General features: G+C 43.3%; 1 protein-coding gene across 2 annotated transcripts in view; it reads right to left on the bottom strand.

Moving 5' to 3' along the window:
- Positions 1–426: 426 nt before the first annotated feature.
- Positions 427–25,426, bottom strand: part of PAWR (pro-apoptotic WT1 regulator) — a 130,129-nt gene continuing 105,129 nt past the window's right edge. For both annotated transcript variants that reach the window (XM_075932346.2, XM_075932341.2), the window contains exons 5-7: positions 23,037–23,184; positions 21,640–21,744; positions 427–7,915 (exon numbers count right to left, since the gene is read on the bottom strand). In XM_075932346.2, the coding sequence (XP_075788461.2) occupies positions 7,829–7,915; positions 21,640–21,744; positions 23,037–23,184 (340 nt within the window). In that variant the 3' untranslated portion in view covers positions 427–7,828. The remainder of the gene's footprint in view (positions 7,916–21,639; positions 21,745–23,036; positions 23,185–25,426) is intronic.

The raw sequence follows: 25,426 nt of genomic DNA on the forward strand, positions 1-25,426 counted from the left end.
ACGAAGTGGGTCTTTGCCCACGAAAGCTTATGCTCCTACACTTCAGTTAGTCTATAAGGTGCCACAGGACTCCTCATCTCCTTACTGAAGGTTAGTCATAATTTCAATCTGTGAAGGTGAAATGGGGTCTAGGATAAAAGAAGAGCCAAGTAGAAGGCTACAGTTGGAGATGGAAGGTGTCCTGATGTAAAGAGATTAGATGCAACCATACATAGAGAAGACTGTAGTTAGATTTGAATTTACACTTCGTTTTCAGTCTATAGGTCCTTAGTGTAATTTCAGACTAAAAATAATGAAACTATAACAGCAATTTACATATAATAAAATCTGGAAAGTTTTCATCAAGTCTTAGTTAATGTATTTGGTATTAATTGTTAAGTTGTATAGTATTATTTCTCTTTGAACATATTCAAGAACAAACTCTGATTAGAAAGCATTTTGTTTTTATTTGGACAAAAAAAGTACACAGTTTTTATTGGTAGATTAATTCAGGTATCTTACCTGCAACAGTAAATTCTCAATACCTTTTAAAACAAATGTTACCACAAAATATGAAACTAGACAATGTTCAAAATAGTTCTTTATAACTAAGTAATGATTCAATGTTTTAAATACATGTAACAGCTATATTTTAAAATGACTGTACATAAATTTTAATTGGATTACGACTGACATTTTAAAGTGAAAAATGTAGTGGGTATTGCCTTCTTCCACCCACCCACCACACTGAACCACAACCCTGAACAGAACACCAAAAGAGACAAGAATAAAAGCAACAAGAATAAATTAGCAGAATAATGTACATCTGTTGCAACATAAGGAGAAAGACCTACATTGTGATACGGAAAAAGTTATTGTAAGTTAACACACTTTAAAATAATGACTTGGTACAGTAGCTTCATAGTTACATCATTTGTGTCCAGCATGCATATTATAAATGGTTCTACATAAAGGCTTAAAGGCAGAAGTGATGTCAACACATGTATTGATACCAAAATTGACTGGGAGTATAAGTATAGTGGTATGGAAATTTTCTTTTACCGCTTCAAGTTAACTGACAGCATCCAGTAGTCAATTTGTTTATTTTTTTACTATTGGTAGGAATGCTATAATAAAATGTTTAAGTTGGAAAACATTCTTATGCTTTCCTTCCCATTATCTGATTAAGACTGTGAATTTACTGCATGTGTAGGTATCTACACATACAGGTCCACAGTGCTCCTCTTCTCTGGCCTCCAGCACAGCAAGTCATAGAAATTTCCTGACAATTTGTTGGAACTGGAGCCTCTCTTTTAGAAAAAGCCACACTACTTAAAAATTGCCAGTTCTAGAGAATCTACCACAACCCTTGCTAAATTGTTCCAATAGTTAATTACCATCATTGTTAACATTTTAAAGGTTATTTCTCATCTGAATGAGTTGGAAAAAACCCCTCTTTGCTCTGGCAGTTCTACCCCATGACAAAGGCTATTTTACTTGCTGGTGATGCCAGCTGTCTAGATTATTATTTCATACTGATGAAAATGCATTGATATAACTGACATCTTCATGAGAAGTCTTTGAACTCAAGAAATACTGAGAGGCAAATACAAGATAGTTATACCTACATTTAAAAGTAAATTTGCTTCATCTGTGTCCCCCATTACCACTTCTCTACTTGGCTGCTATTATGAAATTATTTTCCTATTTTGTAGGAAAAAAAGCCTACATCTCTATACCAGCAGTGCCTTTTACAAAGTAATGAAATCTCCTGCCTTCCCCACTGACCTCTCTTACAACTGCACAATTTCCATGTTATCTGTATATTAAGTAAACCAAAACACAACTCAATACAAATTAAAAGCAGCTCTATTGAACTATATTAAAATCTCTTTATTTTATGGAATGAGGTTTATGCCAGTCATTTTCACTTTAGCTAGTTCTCAGCATAAGTAATTGAGAAACAAATTGCTAAATTATCAGCTATCACTTTATTTCCTGTTTCTAAGCTATATATTCCAAAATGGATACATTTGTTATCAATTAATTCATCTCCCCAAGCCGCCTAAAATTCAATGTCCATCTAAAGAAAAAAAATTACAATTTATGTTTCTAAATGTGTGATCCAAAACCTGGTTACAGAAAGGAAAAACTTCTGGCTTTTAAGACATAAGAACCAATTTTCAAATATAGGCTGCGTTTCTCGGGTTAAAAAGACCCTCGAGTAATGTTAAAGTTTAAGGATGACAGATAAATTATTTTGAAAATTAAAAAGCTGTTTTGATTATTTTAAAAGGTTATAAATCTTTATGCACTATTAATTTCCTGCCTTCAGAAAAAACCCAAAAACATTAATGTACACTGTTCACGGTCAGTATCTCCACATGCTATTTTAAGTTTAAGGTCTTGGGACATATCTGCTAATCAACAGAACTTGACAGTCATAGTGGTACTACAAAAACCTCTTAATGCATCATCAAGATAATACAAATTAATGCCTGGCAGCTCATCCATTATGGAATATATCATGTGGCATTCATTATGAAAATAAGATAAAGGCAATTTCTTCCCTGTTAATTTTATTAATCGCCTACACAAACATCTGTTAAAGTTTCCCAAGGTAACTAGGTTTACAGTATTTTTTTAAATAAATTTTCAGTGTGTGTAGTTTGGTCCCATTTTTAAGAGATGAAAGTACAGAAATCTCACAAATTTACTTGAACAACATCAGAACATTAGTGAACCCAAAACCTCTTGCACATTGTCACCTTACTACAAAAATATCCAGATTGTTTTTTAAAACTTACACCTTTCCCAAATGAGGGAGGTTTTCACTTCAAGAACTATTCAGATATTACTCAATTTCAATGTCCCTAATGTTTTAAATCGCCCACATTTACATTAATTCCGAGCAATCCAGCAATAAGTAGTTAGGTAGGAGAAAGTAAACAAACTGTAAAGGGTCAACAAAAAAGTCCTTCTGCTAGAGTAGTTGGAAGCTTGTTGTATCTTAAGAGACCCTAAGATAAAAAGGTAATAGCAAGACAAATATTAGCAGTCTAAGTACTGAATCATTTTTTATAGTAAGAGACTACCAAACTTCTGCCAAGAGACTGATATTACAGAAAATTACCATAAACTATTGCAGTAGTTGAAATACTTTTCCTCAGAAATATTTAAGAGCTATAGAACTGTCAGCTAAAGAGTGTTATGGTGCAGTTTGTGAGAACATTAAGATCATGCAAGGTATGACGTGTATTTATACAGATCCAGCTTTCTGCCTGAACTCCCTTAATTTGTATTAAGGCACCACACTAAATGAAGGCACTGTTCTGGAGCAGAAGTGCTGTCATTTCGGAGGGAGGGATAGCTCAGTGGTTTGAGCATTAGCCTGTTAAACCCAGGGCTGTGAGTTCAATCCTTGTGGAGGTCATTTGGGGCAAAAATTTGTCAGGGATGGTACTTGGTCCTGCTGTGAGGGCAGGGGACTGGACTTGATGACCTTTCCAGTTCTAGGAAATAGGCAATCTCTATTAATTTATTTAAATTTTCAACCATTCTAGAATTTGGACTTCAGAAGTTCCCAGGAAAGTCTATTGTAAATACATCTCCCATACCATTAAAAAAAAACTCCCTCAAATTTAACATGTGTCAAAGTGAAAAACAATGTGAACTTCAACTATTCTTTTTCACAAAAATAATGGTTAATTTATGAAGAGGTAATGACAAAAAAAAATCCCTTTGTTTTGTTGTTCTTTCATGGGCTAAACACACACAATTATCTAAACAACATGAAAGACAAACCAATAAACTACTCTGCTGAGAAGGAAAGCTCAGAATAGTAAGGGACCAATATGGCTCCCTCAAATAGCTCTTTAATGACCTAAAAATCAAAAGAAAAACCTATTAAAAAATGGAAACCTGAAGAATTAACTGAGTAAGAAAAGAATAGCACAAGCATATAGGCTTAGGCACAAAATGAGCTACACCTGACAAGGGACATAAGACAATAAGAGGTATTATAAATACACAGGAAACAAGAGAAAATGGAAATAAAATGTAGGTTCTCTAGTTAGCAGGGAATGAGAGCTAATAACAGACATCAAGAAAACTGAAGTGTTTAATGCCTATTTTATATCAGTCAAAGGGTGAGAGGTCCCAGAAGAGAGAAAAACATAATACCAAAGGGGAACAAAGAGGATCCCGGTAATTTTTGGCCAATAAGTATAACTTCAATACCTGGAAAATATTGGAACTAATTATTAAGCAATTCCTATGCACACTGAGGCTAATAGGGTTAAGTAATAGCTAGCCTAGATTTGTAAAGAACAAATCATGCCTAACCAATCAAATATAGTTGTTTGACAGGGTTACTGACTTAATGGAGTGGGGAAGAGTTGTAGATATGATACAACTTAATTTTAATAAGGCTTTTAAAAATCCCACAGGACATTCTCATGATTAAATTAAGGAAATGTAACCTAGATAAAGTTTTTATAAGTTGAGTTCACAGTTGATTGAAAAAATAATAATCCAAAGAGTAGTTATCAATTATTGGTTGTTAAACGGTGGGGACATATTTAATAGGATCTTGTAGGGGTCTGTCCTGGATCTGATAATAGTCAAAATTTTCTTTAATGACTTTGATAAAGAAGTGGAGTATATTTTACAAATCTGCAGATACCAAGTTGGGAGGAGTTGGAGATAAGAATTAAAATTCTAAATGACCTTCAACTGGAACATTAGTATGATAAAGTAAAGACATGTGCCAAATGTACACTTGGGAAGAAAAAAAATCAAATACACAACTACAAAATAGGGAATATTTGGGTAGGCACTTTTGAAAAGTATCTGGGGGCTTAGTGGATCACAAATGACTAAGTCAACAATTTCATGCAGGCTACGTCTAGACTGTCGCTTTTTAGCAGAAAAAGGTATGCAAATTATGCTCTGCAACTTGCGTGCCTTTTTCCGTTAGTTTTGTCGGAAGAGGCATTTCCGAAATTTAGCCCATCTACACCGGGCTAAATTTTGGAAAAACCTCCTCTTTCAGAAGAGCCCTTCATCATGGAACAAGGAAGACAAGGTTTCCGAAAGAGTGCATCTGCTCTTCTGCAAAAAATGTCAGAAGAGCAGACACGTTCTCTGGTTGCGACAGAGTTTTTCTGTGATACTTGGTGTCCCAGAAAAACTCCATAGTCTAGACATAGCTGCAGTTGTGAAAAATGCTATTATGTGGCGCCTTAACAGGTATACTACATTTAAGACATAGAAGGTGACTGTCCCACTTTACTCATTGGTAAGACCTCAGCTGGAATACTGTGTCCAGTGTGGTACCCAGAACTTTAAGAAATAAGTTGACAAACTGGAAAAGGTCTAGTGGACAGCAACCAAAATTTTAAAAGATTCTGAAAATTTGACCTTTGAAGAAAGGTTAATATAATGGGAATGTTTAGTTTTGAGAAAAGACACATGATGGGTGACCTAATATTGCAGTCTGTAACACATTTGAATACCGTTATAACAAGGATGGTTATCAAATGCTTTGTGTCCCACAGAAAATAGAACAAGCAGCAATGGGCTTTAACTGTAGCAAGAAAATTTAGGTTTGATGCAAGGAAATACTTTCTAACTATAAAGATAGTCAAGCACTGGAATAAGCCCCAAGGGAAGCTGTAGAATCAATCACTGGATGGCTTTTTTTGGACAGGTCCAACGCACAATTTTCAGGGATAATGTAACTATATTTGGTCTTATTACCGCACAGGGATGACTTCCTGAGATCCCTCCCAGGCCTACAGTTTCTGTGATTCTATGTGAAATATAGTTTAGAAATATCTACTTTATAATAGTGCTTATATCTAATGGCTTGTCTAGACTACACCTAAGTTCCAAAAGAGGATATGCAAATTCCCACGGAATTTGCATATCCTTTTTCAGAACTTTGGCGTAGTCTAGACATAGTCTAACATTATAGTCTCTATGTTCACAGTATGACATTAAGCATCTAATCCTCTTGGTAATGCATCAAATATAAATTTGGAAGGTCACTCTGCAAGGTCTTAAGTTTTGCCTGTAGATTAAATGGAGAGAGAAAGCTAGATGCTATTTCAAAGAAAGTTTCAATGTTATGTTTCAGATCTACTAAGCCCACTTAAATGTGTGAATATTATATCAAGATTTGCCCCTTATATGTTTAAATTTCCAATTTTGTAAAAGTGATAAAATGAAGTACTTACTGCTGATACAGATTACTGCTCACTTGTGCAAACGAAAATGTAATATGCAGTACTACTTAAGCATTCAACCTCTTTTCTCTCGTCAGAATATAAAACATGGCAGGGTAACGTGTTCAATATTCAGAACAAAACCAAAAGCTTCCAATTTAGAATGATAATTCCCGGATTTGAAAATTCAAGAATTCCTTAGTCTCATTAAAGAATATTTAATTCAAAATGGAAGCTATGGGTAAATCTTTTTTAGATGGCCATCATTATGTATTAATGTTATCTTTGTATTTCAAGGCAACAAAAACTGTAGCTACACTACTTGGTACAATTTTCAAACTGTATATTTCTGTATATTTGCTTTATGAGAGGAAGAATTGTCAATGTCAGGAAGGTTTTATATCTGATTTTGTAACTTAACAAACTTACATATTTGTGCAAATCAGGGGTGAGTTGTGCCCTACCAAGAAAAATCCAAGCATGAATTTCAGTCTAGCCAAGAAGTTTTAGGCCAGAATTATTTGGGACTGAAAACAGTGGTTTATACATCATGAAAGTGTCATCTTCCACTAAAAACAGTATGAGCACATTGCCCTAAGTGGTTAAAATAAACTGTATATGCAAGCTTTAATTTTCATGCACATTATTGGTAACCAAGTCTGAATGTTTTTACTGTATGTTGCATACTTCATGCTTTTCAAGGGCCTAAATAATTTATGAAACTTCCATTTTATACATTAGCAAACAAGCTGTATCACAGCTTAAAAAACCCTTGAAACTCACATTTATTATGAGCACTAAATATTTCAAATAGGTATATTTAAACATAATTGTGTTCTAATATTCTCGCAAAATGAAAGCTCCAGGCTTTGTTTATATTCTCAACAAACAAAACAAACTTACTGTAGGATAGTAAACTTGCATTTCATTGCTAATGCACAACTTAGACATTCACAAAACAAGTTAATGTTGGTAACTACGGGTGGTTTATTGATTTTTTTTTTAATAAAAACTTTTCCTCGAGACAACTGTACAGAAAAAAATTGCTAAGTCAATCACTGTCAATCTTTCAGAGTAAAAAATGCTCAACATACAAGATTTCTATTTTAGAAGTACTCAATCAGTAAAATGTTACACATCAATAATAAGGCATCTACACTTAGCAGTAGAAACTAAATGCATATATCTCCCCAAATATATATTTTGGATCTGTGTAAACAAAGCTTATTATTGCTTCATTTCACTCAAGAAAAAAAATATACACCCAACATGACCAAAAGTGATCCTGGTGCTCTGATTTTTAAATGACTATAACCAGATTATAGATAGTCAGAAGACAATACAACCACCATGAATTTAATGTTTTTGTAAGGTGTCACAATTGTTAATTATTCTTGGTGTGAAAGTTTGGGTTACAAATACCCAAAGAAGTTGATGTCATTTTCTTGAATGAAAAAGAATGCATTATGAAAATAAACATCCATCTGGTTTCCTAGTAATAAATATAAAGACGTGGTTATTTTAGTAACCTGTAACACAGGAAGTATTACTATAGTGTTGACTTTAACATTCAATCAGTAGTGTTTAAATCTCTCTCTCTTCTCCATTGAGATGTGAATCTTCTACCTTGTCAGCTGTCCAACAACTTTTAAGAGGGTCTTATTTTCCTGCTTTAATTGCTCATTTTCATCCTCTATATCATCTAGGTCCTTTGGAAGGAAAAAAACAACATGATTTCAGGATGCAGAAATGGATTCTTAAAACTAGTCATTTAAAAGTCCTGGAATTTAAGAGATTAACACATGAAACCAAGTGATTATAGAACAAAGAGACAGGAAGAGTTATAGTTTAACAGCATCTTTATTTAAGAGGATTAATGAAGCAAAGAAAAAAACTGGTAAAAATTCACATTTTTCCAATGCAAGTGTCATGGCAAACCAACCATTCATTTCACATTCCCAGATGATAAGCATCCTTAAAAATATATATACAATAACAAAAGAGTAAAAAGCAACTTGGTACATGCCTTGAACTCATTAGAGCAGGGCTACTCAACTTTGGAAGCTCCAGGAACCATAATGATACTCCTAGCACATGCCAAGGGCCGCAACTTAAGCGTGGTTGTATATGCAGGCAAATATATAGGTAAATATAAGAAAATAGCTTCTTTCACACTGATGGGCATGGATACAAAGATTAAGGCAAGACTACACAACATAGGCCCCATTTATGTCAGTTCTGCTGATATTAATAAAATGCAATATTTACCTGATTTCCACCCATATCACAGCACTTAACAAGAAATGACAGTCCAAGAATTTAACTACTAAAACGCATATCAACAGAAGACCATTATATTGACTAGCCATTGTGGAGCATGTTCAAAGGATCCCACCAATGGGCTGCGTGTTGAGCCCCCTAAAAACAGTGGGCCGCAAAGAAACAGGCCATGTGTTGAGTAGCCCTGCATTAGAGCATGGTGAAAGACCACTTTGCAGGGTGAGCCCAGCCCTCAAGTCCCCCTGTAGCCCAGGCCCAGTCCGTTCCAGCCCAGCTTTCCATTCTGAAAACCTAATTTGCAATGCCTAGAGCAGTGTTTCCCAATTTTATTTGGCTGAAGAACCCTTTTCAGCTTTTCAGAATTTCAAGGAAAAGGGAGTTACTCACCTTGTGCAGTAACGACTGTTCTTCGAGATGTGTGTCCCCGTGGGTGCTCCACTGTAGGTGAAGGGTCGCCCTGAGCCTCAGATCGGAGCTTTCTATAGCAGTTTCCCCTGTTGAGTCACGCATGCCCAGGAGGCGTCTCGAGCCCTTGCCGCCTCCTGAGGAGCGTGACTCATCCCCCCTCCCTTTCAGTTCCTCGTCTCCGCCCGAGTAATTTCGACTCCGAGCAGAGGGGAGGTAGGGAGGGTCGTGGAGCACCCACGGGGACACACATCTCGAAGAACAGTCGTTACTGAACAAGGTGAGTAACTCCCTTTTCTTCTTCGAGTAGTGTCCCCGTGGGTGCTCCACTGTAGGTGACTACAAAGCAGTATCCAGTATATGGTTGGAGGGAGCCGGAGTCAGTGTTTGGCAGTGGTGGAGAGCACTGCCGTGGCAACTGCTGAGTCACTCTTAAGTTGTGGAAGAATGGCATAATGTTTAGCAAAGGTATGATCTGAAGACCATGTCGCTGCCCGGTAAATGTCTCTTAGGGGGACATTGCTCAGAAAGGCTGTGGAGGCAGCCGTGGCTCGAGTAGAGTGTGCTCTTGGTGGGCATATCAGCGGTCTATTGCCCAGAGAGTGGCACTTAATTATGCATGTAGATATCCATTTTGAGATTCGTTGAGATGATATCGGTGTGCCTTTGGATCGTTCAGCGATGGAGATAAAAAGTCTTTCAGATTTACGGAATGGTTTTGTTCTTTCTAGGAAGAAGGCCAGAGCCCTCCGGATGTCCAGGGTGTGCAGAGTGGCATCTGTCTGCGACGAGTGCGGTTTTGGGAAAAAGGTAGGTAACACGATCGGTTCGTTAATATGGAATTCTGTACCGACCTTTGGCAAAAACGTGGGGTGGGGTCTAAGTATGACCCTATCCTTTGTGAAAATTGTGTAAGGAGGTTCTGACATTAACGCTCCAAGTTCGCTCACCCTCCTTACTGAGGTGATGGCTAGGAGGAAACAGACCTTCATAAAAAGGAAAGGAAGTGGCACTGTTGCCAGTGGCTCAAAGGGAGGTCTGGTGAGGTAGTTCAAAACAAGATTTAGGTCCCACAAGGGGGGTGGAGTCCTATGTGGTGGGTATACATTCTGGAGTCCCTTGAGGAATCTTTTTGTAATAGGGTGGTTGAAAACGGAGAATCCATCTACTGGTGTATGAAATGCTGCTATTGCAGAGAGGTGTACTCTTAGGGAAGAGACAGAGAGTTCTGATGCTTTAAGGTCCAGAACGTAATCTAGAATGGTATCTAATGGTGAGGCACGGGGCTCCATTTTGACTCGCTGACACCAGTGACAGAAACGTGCCCATTTCTGTTGGTAAGTTTTCCGAGTAGACTGTCTCCTGCTCTGGAGGAGGATGTCCTTTACTCGCTGGGAGCAGCGATCTTCTACCTCTGAGAACCAGAGAGAAGCCAAGCCTGAAGATGCAGGGTATTGAGTTGTGGGTGCAGTATCTTGCCGTTGTTCTGAGATAGTAGGTCTATCCGGTAAGGTAGCGGGTAGGGGGGCTGGACCGCTAGCCTGTGAAGGTATGGGTACCAGGTTTGTCGAGGCCATGATGGCGCAATCAGGATGACTAGGGCTTTGTCCCTCAGGATCTTGCGCAGGACTCTGGGGATGAGCGGTATGGGAGGAAAGGCGTAGTGTAGGGAAGCTGTCCAATTGATCAGGAAGGCGTCTCCCAGAGAGTGTTTGCCAAGTCCCGCACGTGAGCAGAATTGGGGACATTTGGTGTTCTGGGTAGAAGCAAAGAGGTCTATCGATGGCCATCCCCACTGGTGGAAAATTGAGTTCGCCACCTCCGTATGTAACTCCCATTCGTGGTTCAAAGCGAAGTTTCGGCTGAGTGAATCCGCTTTGATGTTGTTCACCCCGGGCAAGTAGGACGCTATGAGGGTGACTTGGTTGCGGATGCACGAGTTCCACAGGCGAATAGCCTCCGCGCATAAAGAGCGGGAGCGGGCTCCACCCTGCCTGTTTATGTAGAACATTGTGCAGATGTTGTCTGTTAGGATGCGGACTGTGTGATTGGCGATGGCGGAGGCAAAGTGTGCACAGGCATTCCTTACTGCCCTCAACTCGAGGAGATTGATATGTAAGTGTCTCTCGTTTGGGGACCATCTGCCTTGAACTTCGTGGCCGTTCATATGTGCCCCCCAGCCTAGCAGGGAAGCATCTGTGGTGATTTGGATAGTGGGTTCGGTTTGTTGGAACGGAACCCCTGTCAAGAGATTGCTTGGCACTGTCCACCATCGTAAGGATCCCAGCACGTCTGGTGGGATAGTAACCGTTTTGTTTCGAGGGTGCCGTGATGGGATATAAACGGTTGCCATCCAGAGTTGAAGACATCGAAAGTGCAGGCGAGCATGGTGGACTACATAGGTGGTGGAAGCCATGTGGCCCATTAGTCTGAGGCATGTAAGTACTGTGGTGGTAGGAACTGTAAGCATCCCATTTATAATTTCTTGCATAGTCGCAAAACGTTGTTGAGGTAGGTATGCCCGGGCTGTCACTGAGTCCAGGCGTGCACCAATGAACTCTATGTCTTGAACTGGATACAGCGTTGACTTGTCTTGGTTGATTAGAAGGCCTAGACGACTGAGGAGGGTCGTGGTCGTCTGTATCATAGAGGCTGTTTCGGCGTACGAGGATCCCTTTAGGAGGCAGTCGTCTAGATAGGGAAATATGATGACATTTTGTCGTCTGAGATATGCCGTCGCGACAGCCAGTACCTTCGAAAATACTCTCGGGGCTGATGAGAGGCCGAAGGGGAGAACCCTTTACTGGAAGTGGTCTGGTCCCAACATGAAGCGCAGGTAACGTCTGTGGGAGGGGTGGATGGTTATATGGAAATAGGCATCTTGGAGGTCGAGGGCTGCAAACCAGTCCCCTTGATCTAGCGCAGGAATGATTGTGGAGAGTGTGACCATCTTGAAATGTTGTTTCTTGAGAAATTTGTTCAGTTTGCGGAGGTCCAATATAGGTCTCCAGCCCCCTGTTCGTTTTTCGGTTAAGAAATAGCTCGAGTAAAACCCTCTCCCGTGGAACTCTCGGGGTACCCTTTCTACTGCTCCGATGAGGAGGAGTCGATCGATTTCTTGTTTCAGAAGGGTCTCGTGAGAGTGGTCCCTGAAGAGGGACAGGATAGGGGGAAGGGTAGGGGGGATAGAGGTGAAAGGGATGGTGTAGCCCACTCGAATGATTTCCAAAACCCAGCGGTCCGATGTTATGGACTCCCATTGAGGAAGGAATGGGCGCAAACGATGGGTGAACAGATGGCCATGTTGGGGTAGTGCTAGATCGTAAGCAGGGTGTCGCAGGCCCTCGACCAAATCTTCAAATTTGCTGTTTAGATGGTTGGGTAGTTGGTGGGCGGGCCTGGTTGTGGCGTCTTCTGGGACCTCGTTGCCTTGGTCTAGTGTCTTCATAGGGCCTCTGTGATCTATTATATTGCCCATATCGGTATCGGTTGTATGAGTTATATGGGGTGTATCGTCCGCGTCTATAGGGCTGCGTGCACATGCCCAACGTGCGGAGTGTAGACTTGGAATTTTTGCTGTTATGGAGTATTTCATCCGTAGTGGCTGCAAATAGTTTGTGCTTGTCGAATGGCAGATCCTCTACTTTAGGCTGGAGATCACGGGGAACTCCTGATGACTGGAGCCAAGAGGTTCTACGCATGACTACCGCTGTAGCTGTAATTCGGGCTGCGGTGTCAGCAACATCCATTGCGGTTTGAAGAGCAGTGCGGGCGATCATATGGCCCTCATGAACTATTGTTTTCAGGATGGATCTTTTAGACTCGGGGAGATGTGGTATCAGCTCTCCCAGTTTTGAGTAATTGTCAAAGTCATGATTTGCTAAAAGAGCAGAGTAGTTCGATATTCTGAGTTGTAAGGTGGAAGAGGAGTATACCTTCTTGCCAAAGGAGTCCAGCTTTTTGTGGTCCTTGTCTGCGTTGCCCAACTTGTATTGTGGGATCTTTGCACGTTGTTGCACTGAATCCACTACTAACGAGTTGGGTTGTGGGTGTGTGAAAAGAAAGTCGTTGTCTTTTGATGGGACAAAGTACTTCCTATCGATTCTTTTATTCGTTGGTTGAATGGATGCAGGTGTTTTCCAGAGGTCTTCCAAGGTCTCCATTATTGCCTCGTCTATAGGGAGGGCAATCTTGCTATGTAATGTGGGATGGAGATTCTTTAGCAGTTGGTATTGTTTCCTCTGGACCTCCTGCAGGGAAACATTCTGGCTTATTGCAACCCTCTTGAATAGATCTTGGAATTGTTTTAGGTCGTCAATTGGTGCAGAATCTGATGGAACTACGGCTTCATCTGATTGTATATCGGGAACATCAGAATGTGTGACGTTTATTGAGTGAGTGTCTGATTCATTGTCAGAGATTCGGTCCACCTCCTCATCCGAAAGAGTTGCTGGAGGTAGGGACTGCGGCCGAGATAAGCTTCTCCGGGATGGAGTGGAGTGAATTGGGGAGCGTTGTCCACGTGATTCCCAGTGTTCCCAGGGTCCCCATTGCGGATAAGGTGGGGGTGGGTAAGGCCAGTACGGGTGCCATGGGTTCTGTTGTGGTGGGGCTCCGTAGTCATAAAAGCGAGATTGCCTAGGTGATGGGTGCCTCGAGGAATAAGATGTGTGGTGATTATCCTCAGGAAGGGGAGTGTCTCGGCCGGATAAGATTGGTGTAGACCTGGGAGGGGATAGCCGTGATAGGGACTTCCCAGGTGAGTAGGATGTGGAAGGCAGACACTGAGCAGAAAGACTGCTGTGTGAGAGAGCTTCTTGCTGGCTCTGCTCCATAGCAGTGTCGTCTGGCTGCCTGTCAGTTTGCTGTGGCAGCGTTAGTGCAGCATCCTGCTGCTTATCTGGAGGTGGTGCCGGGCGTTTGGGCTGTGGGTCACTCTGCTGCGGTGCCGTGGTTTTAGTCGGCACCGTAGCTTTAAGGATCGCTGTGGCTTTCGGCGCCGCGGAAGGCTGTGCAGTTGAAAGCGGTGCCGCTGTTTGAAGCGGCACCGCGGTTTGCTTCGGCGCCGGCTTTTCTTGCCGTGCCGGCTGTTTTGAACGCTCCCGGGGCCGCTCAGCAGTGGCGTGCCCCGATGCCGGCGCGGAGTGGGAGGATCGCCCCGAAGCCTTTGTGGCGGGCGTCCTCCCAGTCTGGTGTGCCTCTCCTCCATGTTTAGGAGAGGAGGAGGCTGATAAGGAGCAGGATGGTGAGGCTCTACCCCTCAGCTCGGTTCTGGAGAGAGGGGGAGGCTCTTGGCGTGTTCCCGGCTGTTCTGCGGGCTGCAAGGCTTTTTCGAATAGGATCATTCTTAGGCGGAGCTCACGGTCTTTCCTGGCTCTCGCCGTGAGGGAATTACAATGAGTGCAGCTGTGGGGAGAGTGAGATTCCCCCAAACAGCGAATGCATTTTGAATGACCATCCGAAGCCGGCATAGGGTCCCGGCATTGGTCGCACTTCTTAAAGCCTGAGGAGGCAGACATGTCTGGTTCTCTCCTCTTTAAGCTTTTTTTTTTTTTTTTTGGTATTTATTTTAGTGTTCCTGCTGTTGTCGTCAGTCCGTGTTGGTTTCTTTTTTTTTTTTTTTAAATCTGTTCTTTCTTCTCTGTGTTAAAGAGCTGTGAAAACTCCGGTATCTCTGAGACCCGGTCTGAGGTGATTCAAGCCCCCCCGAGGGGGGAGGGGGGGGTTAGGTAAGTGTATTTCCCTTATTACTAAAAATTCTTTTTCTTCTTTTTTTTTTTTTTTTTTAAAAAGAAACAGGGAAGGTAACTTGGATATCAGGGGAAAGAACTATAACTAAACTAGGGAGAAAAAAGGTAGTCAGAGAGTCTGACAGGGAGCTCCTGTTTGCTCCGTCCGCAGGCGAGGGCGGTTGAAGAGGAACTGAAAGGGAGGGGGGATGAGTCACGCTCCTCAGGAGGCGGCAAGGGCTCGAGACGCCTCCTGGGCATGCGTGACTCAACAGGGGAAACTGCTATAGAAAGCTCCGATCTGAGGCTCAGGGCGACCCTTCACCTACAGTGGAGCACCCACGGGGACACTACTCGAAGAAGAACCCCTAGGTGTGTCAACCAAAAAAAAAAGGGGGGGGGGTGAGAGAGAAAATTCCCACCAATGCATGAAAATCACATTCCTGCCCTGAGGCCCCCCCCCCCAACCCTCCTTCCTTGAGGCCTCATCCGCTCTGTTCCCCTCCTCTCCATCACTGGCTATCCCCATCCCTTATACACTCTCACTAGGTTGAGACAGGAGGTGTGGGATGGGAACGAGGGACTTGGAGGTGGGAAGGGGTGAGAAGTACAAGCTCTGGGAGGGAATTTGGAAGCAGGAGAAGGGGATGTTGGCTTGGGGAGGGGGCTCCAGGCTGGGGAGTGTTGGGCTCAGGTGGAAGGCTGGGATGCTGAGCAAGCCAGGGCTTGTGGATGTGAGGGTGCAGGAGTTTGGGCTGGATATGTGAGGGACTCAGGGCAAGATTGTGAGTATGATGGGCTCAGGACACAGATTTATGATGTGTGGATGGTGCAGCAGTGTTGTGCAGAAGACTGAGGATGTGGGATGCAGGAGTTTGGGGATGTAAGAAGCTCAGGACAGGGGGTACCAGCGTATGATAGGCTCAGATTTGGGGCCAGGTGGTGCAGGAGTGTTATGATGCTGCAGTGAGATTGGGGTTTGAACCCAACTGGGGGCTTGTTGGCCTGGCTTCATTTTTAAATAAAATATTATGTCAAACTCAAAAGTTTTTAACATTGTCTTTATTTATGAGAGGGGTGAGGAACCTGTTTTGAGTCAGTTGGGGCCACACAAGTGAGATGCAAAATAACCCTCCATAAACCCCCAAGCCTCACTAATGTGGTCCGAAACGTGCTGGTGGGGGGCAGGGGACAGAGTGAAAGTGGGTGCTCGGGCTGGGGAGAGGGTGCTGCTGGGTGGAAGGATGCTGGCTCAGGTGGCAGAGTGCTGGGGTCAAGGACATGGTCCTGCTGGGCACTAGGGTGACTGGCAGGGTGCTGGAGCCAGGACCAGGGTGGTGCTGAGTCCTGGGGTGTGAGGCAGGGTGCTGGGGCCAGGACAGGGAGGGGACTTGGGTAGGAGTTGAACCTCCCTGATCTGACACCCTCTGGACCTGACTGGTCCCAGATGAGGGATTTTTGGACCAGGGGAGGTCATTTCAGGGCTCCTGGTTCCCCCTCCCTCCCCCCCACTAGGCTTCTTTGCACCTCTATCCCCTGCAACCCAACTGAGCTGCCCACCCCTGCTGGTTCCCTGCACCTCCCCCAAAACCATCCCCCACAATCCAAGGGAGTGCAGCACCAGTTCCCTGCAGCCCCTCACAGCCCAGCTGAGCTGCCCATCTGTTCCGTATGCCCTTCCCCATCCACCTCAGCCCAGCTGAGCCCAGCACTGGTTCCCTGCATGCCTTCCCCAAAGCACAGCTGAGCCCTGTTTCCCTGCACCTCCCCCAAGCCCCGCAAAACTGCTGAGCCAAGCGCCGATTCCCTGCCCCTCCCTCCCCTTGAGTCTAGCCCCGGTTCCCAGCACCTTCCTCCTCCTGCAGCCACTCTGAGCTCCCCACACACACACTCCCACCCCGCAGCCCAGCCCAGCTCCCCGGACCTCCCCACTCTGCAGCCCAGCTGAGCTCAATTTCCCTGCACCTTCCCCCAAACCATGCAGACATGCTGAGCCAGTGCTGATTCCCTGCGCCTGCCTCCCTCTCACCCTCCCCTTGGCTGTGTCTACACTGGCACGATCTTGTGCAAAAACTTGCTTCCCGTCTACACTGGCCGTGTGTTCTTGCGCAAGTAAACTGACGTTCTCATGTATGAAATCAGGGCTTCTTGCACAAGAACTATGATGCTCCCACTCTGGAATAAGCCCTTTGCGCAACAGTTCTTGTGCAAGAGGCCAGTGGGGACAGGCAACGTGAATTTCTTGCGCAAGAAAGCCCTATGGCTAAAATGGCCATCGACACTTTCTTGGGCAAGAGCATCCACACTGCCATAGATGCCCTTGTACAAAAGCACAGCTTGCAAGTACTGAGTTCATGTGGCTTGTTTGGATGTGCCACTGTTGCACCCAAGTTATTAATAAATATTTTTAAAACTTTACCTTTTCTCTATGCTGCCATGTCTCCTCCCCTTGTTCCATCAGCTCCTCTGGTGCCTGCTGCCCTCCAACCCATCACCCTCCTCTGCTGTCCTGACTCCTGCCCTTCTCACTGCCCTCAGCCTTCCTGAGACCTGCTCCCCTCCACCAGCCCTTCTCTCCTCCCCTCTGATCATGTAAGCTACCCCTCCTCATCCCCTCTTCTAACATTTCCCTGTACAAACCTGCCCTGCATCTCTCCTCTGGTGCTGGTCTCTCCCCTGCAGGTGTCTGCTCTTCTGCTTCACCCCCAGAATCCCCTGGCACTTGCATCTTCTCTTACTCCTGCACCCTCCTGGTGCCTCCCCCTTCTCTCACTGCCCCTACCTCCTTTGCCCTCTTTTTCCTCGATGCCCACCCCCTCACCATCCTCTGCCCTCATTCCTCTCATGCCCCTCTGTGCCCTCACACATGACTTGCTTCATCCCGGCCTTCCTCATGCCTACCCCTTCTTTCAGACCTTCTCCCAGTACCTCCCTCTCTAGCCCCCAATGCCCTTACCCTCTCCCTCCCAGCATCACCCTGTCCCCCTCTCCCACTGACACCTCCTCTCCTGCCTTTTTCCTCATTGTCTGCACTTGGCCCCCTGGAATTACTCTCCTCTACCCTGTCCCTTTGGTGCCTTCCTCTCTCTTCCCTCCCCCTCCACACAAGCCCCTTCCTCTCCCAGCCCTTCCCCTACCTTCTGCCTTCCACTTTGCGGGGCTGGAGTCTGCGCTCCGTCCCCGGACTCCGAACCCACAACTCAGCTGTGCGGCGCAACGCAGCGCCCAGCAGTTTTAAAATCCTGGGCCGTGACGATACGTCACGCCCAGGCGTCTCCCCGCCCACCGGTTTGAACACACCGTGCAGGGCAGCAGCAGCCAGCAAGGGGGAGCACAGTGAAGGTTGCGCACAGCAGGGACGGGCCAGGTACGGGGCTGGGGGAGAGATGCTCTGGGTCGGGGTGGGATGACGCATGGTGGTGGGGGGGGGCTGCTCCTGCTCCAAATATTGGTGGAGCATGGGCACCATGAGCCCATACAACTCGCCGCCCATGCCTCTGCTTGCTAGCCAGCTCCCTCTCTCTTTCAGAGGGGGCGCGGGGGAGTACCGGCTCCTCGCGGAACCCCTAGTTTCGCTTCCGGGGAACCCCAGGGTTCCCCGGAGCACCAATTGGGAAACACTGGCCTACAGTGAGAAGCTGGGCCCAGCCCCATGGGACAAGAGCCATAGGAACTGCCAATATGGGATGAGGGCCCCCCTTTATGCTTTTGGGGGCATTTTTTTGTGTTACTTTACATTTGTGAAACGCAGGGTCCTTGGCTATTGGTGCTTTTGCTCACAACAGTGAGCTAGTACTGTGTAGCCACATACAGCTTATGAGCATAGAGAAGCACATTAAATTTTACATTTTTCTTAAATTCATCTGTTGTCAGAGGCTTATGAAAAGTATTTTTACTCAACACTTTAAATTCTCATCTTCTATTAGAAAAAAATAGTTGAAAATCCATATCTTGTCCTCTTTGGCATTCTGATTGAAGCTAGATGGCATGAAAATCAATTAGAATTCCTTTTTTTTGAGCAGAAGGTGAGTTTAAGGGGATCAGAGAACAGCAGGGTTCACAGAAGGAGCAGTTTGAAATAACCACTTTCTCTGTTTCCACCCTTCCTTCCTTCTTACCCCAATACTCTGCCTATCATTCTTCCGTCTCTCTCCCCAGCTTGCCTCTTATTACTCCCTTGCATCTCCTCCTGCACTCAAGTTGAACTGAAAAGCAGCCCAGCTGCTAGAGTCACCAGTACCTAGGGTGTTTTTCCAATTCAATTTTTACTGTAGGACAAAGGAAAAGAGAAGTGGAAGGAGAAGGGGAAAGCCAGCAAAGTTACTTGGTGAGAGAGAAAAAGAGGTAGATGGTGGAAGTTCAGAGGAGAAAAACCAGAGATGATCAGAGGTTTCTGTTTCCTTACAATGAAAGCATATAAAATCCTTGCAATAATTATAACAGATGGAAGGAGAGATAAAAAGGTGGTTACAGATAATCCACTCCATTTCCAAAGTCTTAAAACATATACTTACAAAATGATTATATACAGGGCTTGCCAAACCGTGGCAAGCCCTGCTCGCCAGCTGCGCTGTCCGGCGATCTGCACATGCACAGATCGCCCGAATCCGGTTCTTCTGGGTTGCAATCTACTCGCCATGGGCGAGTAGATTGCATTATTTGTCGAGCCCTGATTATATATGAATTAGCCTGTTTTTTTTGTTTCTGGGAGTAGGTGCTTTAGCAGGGAAGGGAAGTAATTTTTGATGGTGGGACACTCAAAGAATTTGGTAAGTGGTCAAAGGCTACGCCCGTTCATGATATTAATGAAGTGGGTGCAGGATCAAGGGCGGAGGTTAGGTGCAGAAGGCATCTGAAGGTAGGGAACTGGGATGCAAGAGGTGGTGTGGAGACTGGAGGGAGTTTGGGTAAAGGAGGGTGTTGGGACCTAGAGTAGGATACTCGGGTGCAGAAGAGGGGACAGTGTCTTGGAGTGGTTATGGGTGCAGTAGACAATTCTGACCTGGCAGAGGGGCACAGAAGGAGGTGCAGGGACTGGGAAAGGATTGTGACAAGGGTGCAGAGGGTTTGTGACCGGGGCAGAAAGCTGGATTATGGGAGTGAGTGGTGTGCCAATGGCAGGCTCCCAGTCTGTGATGCCCCCAGACACTGCTTAAAGGGGCTGGCAGGCCATATTTGGTGGCTTTCAGTCCAGATTCAGCCTCTGGGCAGTATTTTGCTCACCCCTGTGCTTAGGTGTGCTATCAGTAAAAAGCGCCAGCCAACCAAAACAGCTTTGTCAGGCAAAGCAAAGGTACTTAAGTGTGGCTTTGAGTACTATGTAGCATACATTAAAGATTAGCAGAATGTGTTACATGCCTAACAAAAATATCAACTTTTTGACATCTAAATACTATACAGCTGGCTTTCTGGAACAGTTGATACTTATTTGTTCTGAAGACACACATGAACCAAACATTTAATTATGCATGTATTAGGATAAAAATATTCATTTGTATTAATAGGTAAAAAAAGCACATTATTTTAATTAACCACCAGAGGCATTGCTTTTTCTATTGTAGAGGCCAAGACAGCAACATATGTACTGAGAGCAAACAGCTGTAAAGAATAATGTAAACCTTTTCAATAAAATGGTTGAAGAGCAGCTTCTGGTATTTATAATTTTATGCTTAATTTTGCTGCTGCCTCCAATTATATATTGTAACTAAATGGTAGATGACTGAATTATATTGAAACAATGGTTCAAAAGCCATCAAACAAAAATACTTGAGATTTACTCAAAAAAACGTTGTGGAATATTTATAGTACAGAAATAACATTCCAAGGATTACTGTAAGTACGAGCTCTTTGAAAACAATCCAGTAATAACTACTGATTATAGTTCAAATATCTAAAGAAATAATGGATGCCTACATGTAGGTGACTTGGCACTTAAGAACTTAAAGTTCTTTAATAAAAAAAATACATTCTTAAATTAAAATTATTATTTAAAAATGGCAGAGAAGTGCAGACTTCAGATAACAAAATGACAGGTGACTGAACAACTGATTAAAGTATCAGATTGCAAATACTCTCTGAATATATTCGCTCCAAACACACATATAACTACAATGACTATTCAGCAAAGTCACACATGACCAACTCTAAATTATTCAAAGTTCAACTATGACAAATACTTTAATGTCTTCAGATATCTCTACTAGGACCTTTACATAATTATTCTCCCTTCTTTTAAAAGATAGCAGAAGTTCATCAAACATCTGAAGCAAACATCTTTCCTATTAGCGACTCTAGTCGGAAGACTGCCTACAGCCAGTTCTATAGCTCCTTCCTAGCTTGTGGGGTGAAAGTCTTGCAGACAGACTGACGTAGCTAAGAGCTTACATTACTCTCCGAAAAATTGGACAGTCTCTGGGTATCTGAACCCAGAAAGGTGCTGAGTGGAAAGGGACACCTCTTGAACAGTAGTCTCTCAGCTTTGAGATATACCCTCATGAGTATGGGAATGTGCGTTAGGATGAAAAGATCCCTAAAGGTGCAAAATATTATTAAAAACCTAAACTAAAATCTTATTGAAAATACAATACATCTGCCTAAGAAAAGTATTGGGAGACCGAAGTTCCCAGTGAACTGGGTCAAAGTCAAACAGAAAGGACCAGGAGCCTCATTATTGTGATTGGAGGTAACTAAGATGGTTAAGCCCTGCTCTCCCCATTTTTATAGCTTCTCAGAATTTTCAGAACAGCAAGAGGGATATGCAGGGACTCTAGTGGCATTTAGACTCTAGAGGCTTCTAGACATTTCTTCTGGTACTGATGTAACCCTGGCACATTAGTGGGAATGAGCAGGTGCCACTTGAAGAAATAAGTCTATTAAATCTTAGCTGAAAAGTTAAGCACAAATAAATACCTAATTCCCTCCTTACCTTGGCCTGGAAAATTTAGAGAGAGGGTGGGGGCAAAGAGAAGAGATAGGACAACTGAAAGCTTTTCTCATCCTTCTGTAATACATGTACTTACTCTGTTTAATAAATCAATTTCTTCCTTCAATTTCCCAATTTGATCCTCTTTGTCCTGTGTCATCCTCAATAATCTTACATTTTCTTGCCTCTCCTTGGCTAGTTCCTGCGAAAGACACAAATTAAGTCTCAAACTTAATGTTCTTCCAGCACCCTTAAAAATTAAGTTGAAAAGGGACAGCTCTCGCATATCTTACTTAGGAACATTTTGCTTCTTACCTGAAATTTCTTTTTTTTCCCCCAGATAGCCAGGCTAACAAATCCTGCAATGGGTCTTCAAGCCCTTATAAGTCCAGGAGGCCAAGTAGGCCTGTTAGTCAGAGATCTGGGGTAAAATTTTGCCCCTAAAGAGCCTACTAGAGTGATGACCGCCAAAGCTGACCTTTTAACTGATTAATTTCTAACTTTAGCCCTGATCCTATAATGGGTTATGAAACAGGGCCCAAATCAGATATGAAAATTGATGTGTCAACCCCTAAAGTAGTACAGAGCGCTTTTCAGAGGCAGAATTTAGCTACAATATATGACCAAGGGCTACTTGGCCTCCTTGACTAAAACTGCCTGAAGACCTATTCTAGAACCTGTGGGCCTGAATACCAAGATGTAGGAAACATGTGTCATATATGAAGCTTCAGTTACTGAAAAAACTATTAAAACATTTCCCTTTCTTCCCATCTTTCTTGTAGTTAGACTTATTTGGGAAGAAGCCAATTTTGGAAGGGAGTGATTACAAAGCAATTTCAGTTAACTCAAGGATTCTGTAATTTTTAAACAAATATATAAAGTTTTACTCCCATCCTTTCCAGAAGAAAGATCTCCCAAAAACAATATCTTTATTTAGCAACTTTCATCTAAAAGTATTGAAGAGTATTTGGTAGGGTATATTACAAGGATCCCTTCACAGAGAACATGGGACATCAGAAATATGATACAAATGCTCAGGAAAATATCTTCAAGGGATTAGTTTATGTTTCAATGCCTGACAAGAGAACAGGAGATAATCAGTGCTCGGATCAAATTACAGCTAGCCCTGGTATTACTCCCTTGTTGAGCAAACAGCAATTTAGCATATATCAGATTTTTCACAGACAATCTGATTCTGAATACAAATATGCATGCACATTATCACTACTTTTTATTAAATACTGAGACCCATTACCTCTTATTTTTGTATACTGACCACCAGTCATCGACGTCTTGAGTGATTAAACCTAGGGTCTCTTGAGTTTCATGAATGACCCTCTACAGCCTGAGCTAAAAGACTCATATCTCTTAGTCAAGGCTGTTAACAGGCTCATCAATCTCTACTTGACCTAGCAAACCATTAGCATCTCCTCATGGTATTTATAAGATTTTATTTTTAAGCTAACGTAGGACATAAGTTAAATTTATAGTTACCCTTTCAAGTTCTTCAATCCTCTTTTCCAGAGCACTGCTTGATACAGAATTTCCAGAAGAATTTGCTTCCCTGCTGTATCTGCTATATCCTGTTCTGTCTGCTCGGGAATATCGATTTGTAACATCATCTTCAGGGGTGTTCGTTGCACTGTCAAGTAAAGATGAAACTTTATTAATATACCTAGGGTAAAAAATATGCAAATATTTTCTGTGTTGCTTATATTTTTCTCCTAGTTCCAGTACATTCATATAAAATTGATTTGTTCATATGGTAAATGAGCACTACTTCAAGACAACATTGATTAATTTTCTTAATCTGTAAGTCTGTCTTTGAAAAACAAAATCAATTGCTCAGTCAGACCTACAACTTCTAGGTTTTTCTAACTAACCGGATTTTCTTGTCTAAGGCAAGAAAGAGGTACCTAGTTCCCAGCACTCCCAATGCAATTTGCCTCTCATTGGTCTATGTAAGATAGAACGGCATATCTGATCCTCCACAGAGTTTCTAGTAAATCAGGTTAATTCCTTCAAAGGGAGCACGCGCCTCAATGTGCTGTCCATAACTAGCACTTGAGCCAGATATTTCCTTATGTCTGTGTGTTGTAAAGAAGAAATTTGAAGGCTAATTTGTTGAGGTCACTAAAGGACAGTTATCTTGATAGAATACCATTTTTTATTCATCTTGCTTTATGTCTGCAAAACTTCTTCTGGAAGGAAGGAGTGAGTGATGGATGGACGGAGTCAAATAGACATCATATATGCTCTGGCAGAAAAGTTTTTCATCATCTATTTTGCTCTGGAAAACTCTCCTTTATAAACCAAGATCACAAGCTCTTTTGCCTGAAAAGAATCTCAGTTAAGATGAACAAAGGTGGTGACAATATCTGGGACAGAGGAAAAAAAAACCCACAATTGCTCACCTTTCTGTAACTGTTCTTTGAAATGTGATGCTCATATCTAAGGCTATATTTTTTCACAGAGATCATGGAATCCATGGCTTCCAGTGACCTCCATGACTTCACTCCACCACTGCCAGGATCTGCAATGTTGTCCTACTGCCTGAGGTGAGGGGAGCTGCAGGCAACAGCGTCCCTCCCTTCCAGAGCTACCGAGACACTGCAGGGCATGTGGACCCTGCAGCTGAGCTCTTCATTTTGTCTTTTTTTTTTTTTTAGTAAAAGTCAGAGATAGATCACAGGCTTTGTGAATTTTTCTTTATTGCCTGTCACCTATTTCTCTAAAAATATTCATGACAAAAATCTTAACATTACTCATACTCATTCCATATCAAGTGTGTCTACACCTCATGCCCTGGATTTTTTCCCCTAGTGCTGTGCACTCATGCACTGGTAAAAAAAGGCCCACTTGGGTCTCACACACTGTCAATTCCTTCTTACCAGTTAAATAACAGAGGGGCAGGAGGGTAGGTTGTGGAATGGACATGAGCAACACATCTCAAAGAACAGTAGCTAACCTATTTTCCTCCACGTATTTACTCATGTCCATTCCATGTTAAGTGACTAACAAGTAGTAGCTGAGGAAGTGGGCATGGAGTTCCTGCACATGCGGAGTGCAGCGCTGCTCCACTGAACTTGACATCATCTCTGGCCTGCTGGGCAGTGGCATAATGGAAAGAGAAGGTCTGAACCAACAACCGGATCATCGCTCTACATAGGTCTTGGATCAGGACCTGGGCCAAGAACACTGATGATGAAGCCCAAGTTCTTGTGGCTATAGAGGCTGATTTAAGTGGTAGGTTACATACCACAACTGGTAGTTCAGCAATTTCATATTTGCAGTTCATCAATTTATTTCAAAACCTCCTCTATTGATACTTTAATCTGGGATAGTTCCTTGGATCCATCACCTACAAAGAATGGCTCAGGTGTGGGAATCTTCCTAACATCTTCTGCTATGAAGACCAATGTAGAGAACTCATTTAGCTTCCTCACAATGGTTTTACCTTGATTGCTTCTTTAGTCCCCCTTAGATAGCCCATTTAGAAGCAGAAGCCTACCAATGTACTTTGTTGGCTGTTAGTTGTTGAGTTTCTTACGGGTTATACAGGCAGTCTCCGAGTTACGCGGATCCAATTTATGTCGGATCCGCAGTTACGAACGGGGCTTTTCTCGCCCCGGAGGATGCGAGCGGCGGGACGCCCAGATGCACCGCGGTCCCACCGCCCGCATCCTCCGGGGCGAGAAAAGCTGCTCCGCGTCTCCCTGGTCTGCTGGGGGGGGGGGAGCAAAGCCGCAAGGACGCCAGCAGCGGGACTGCCTCGGACTTCCTGTAGTCAGCCGCTGGTCAGTTTCAGCAGTGGCTGAATCTGGACGCCAGTTCCGACTTACGTACAAATTCAACTTAAGAACAAACCTACAGTCCCTATCTTG

Source organism: Pelodiscus sinensis, chromosome 1 (genome assembly GCF_052426305.1).
Source record: "Pelodiscus sinensis isolate ZL-2025 chromosome 1, ASM5242630v1, whole genome shotgun sequence".
Taxonomy (NCBI): domain Eukaryota; kingdom Metazoa; phylum Chordata; order Testudines; family Trionychidae; genus Pelodiscus; species Pelodiscus sinensis.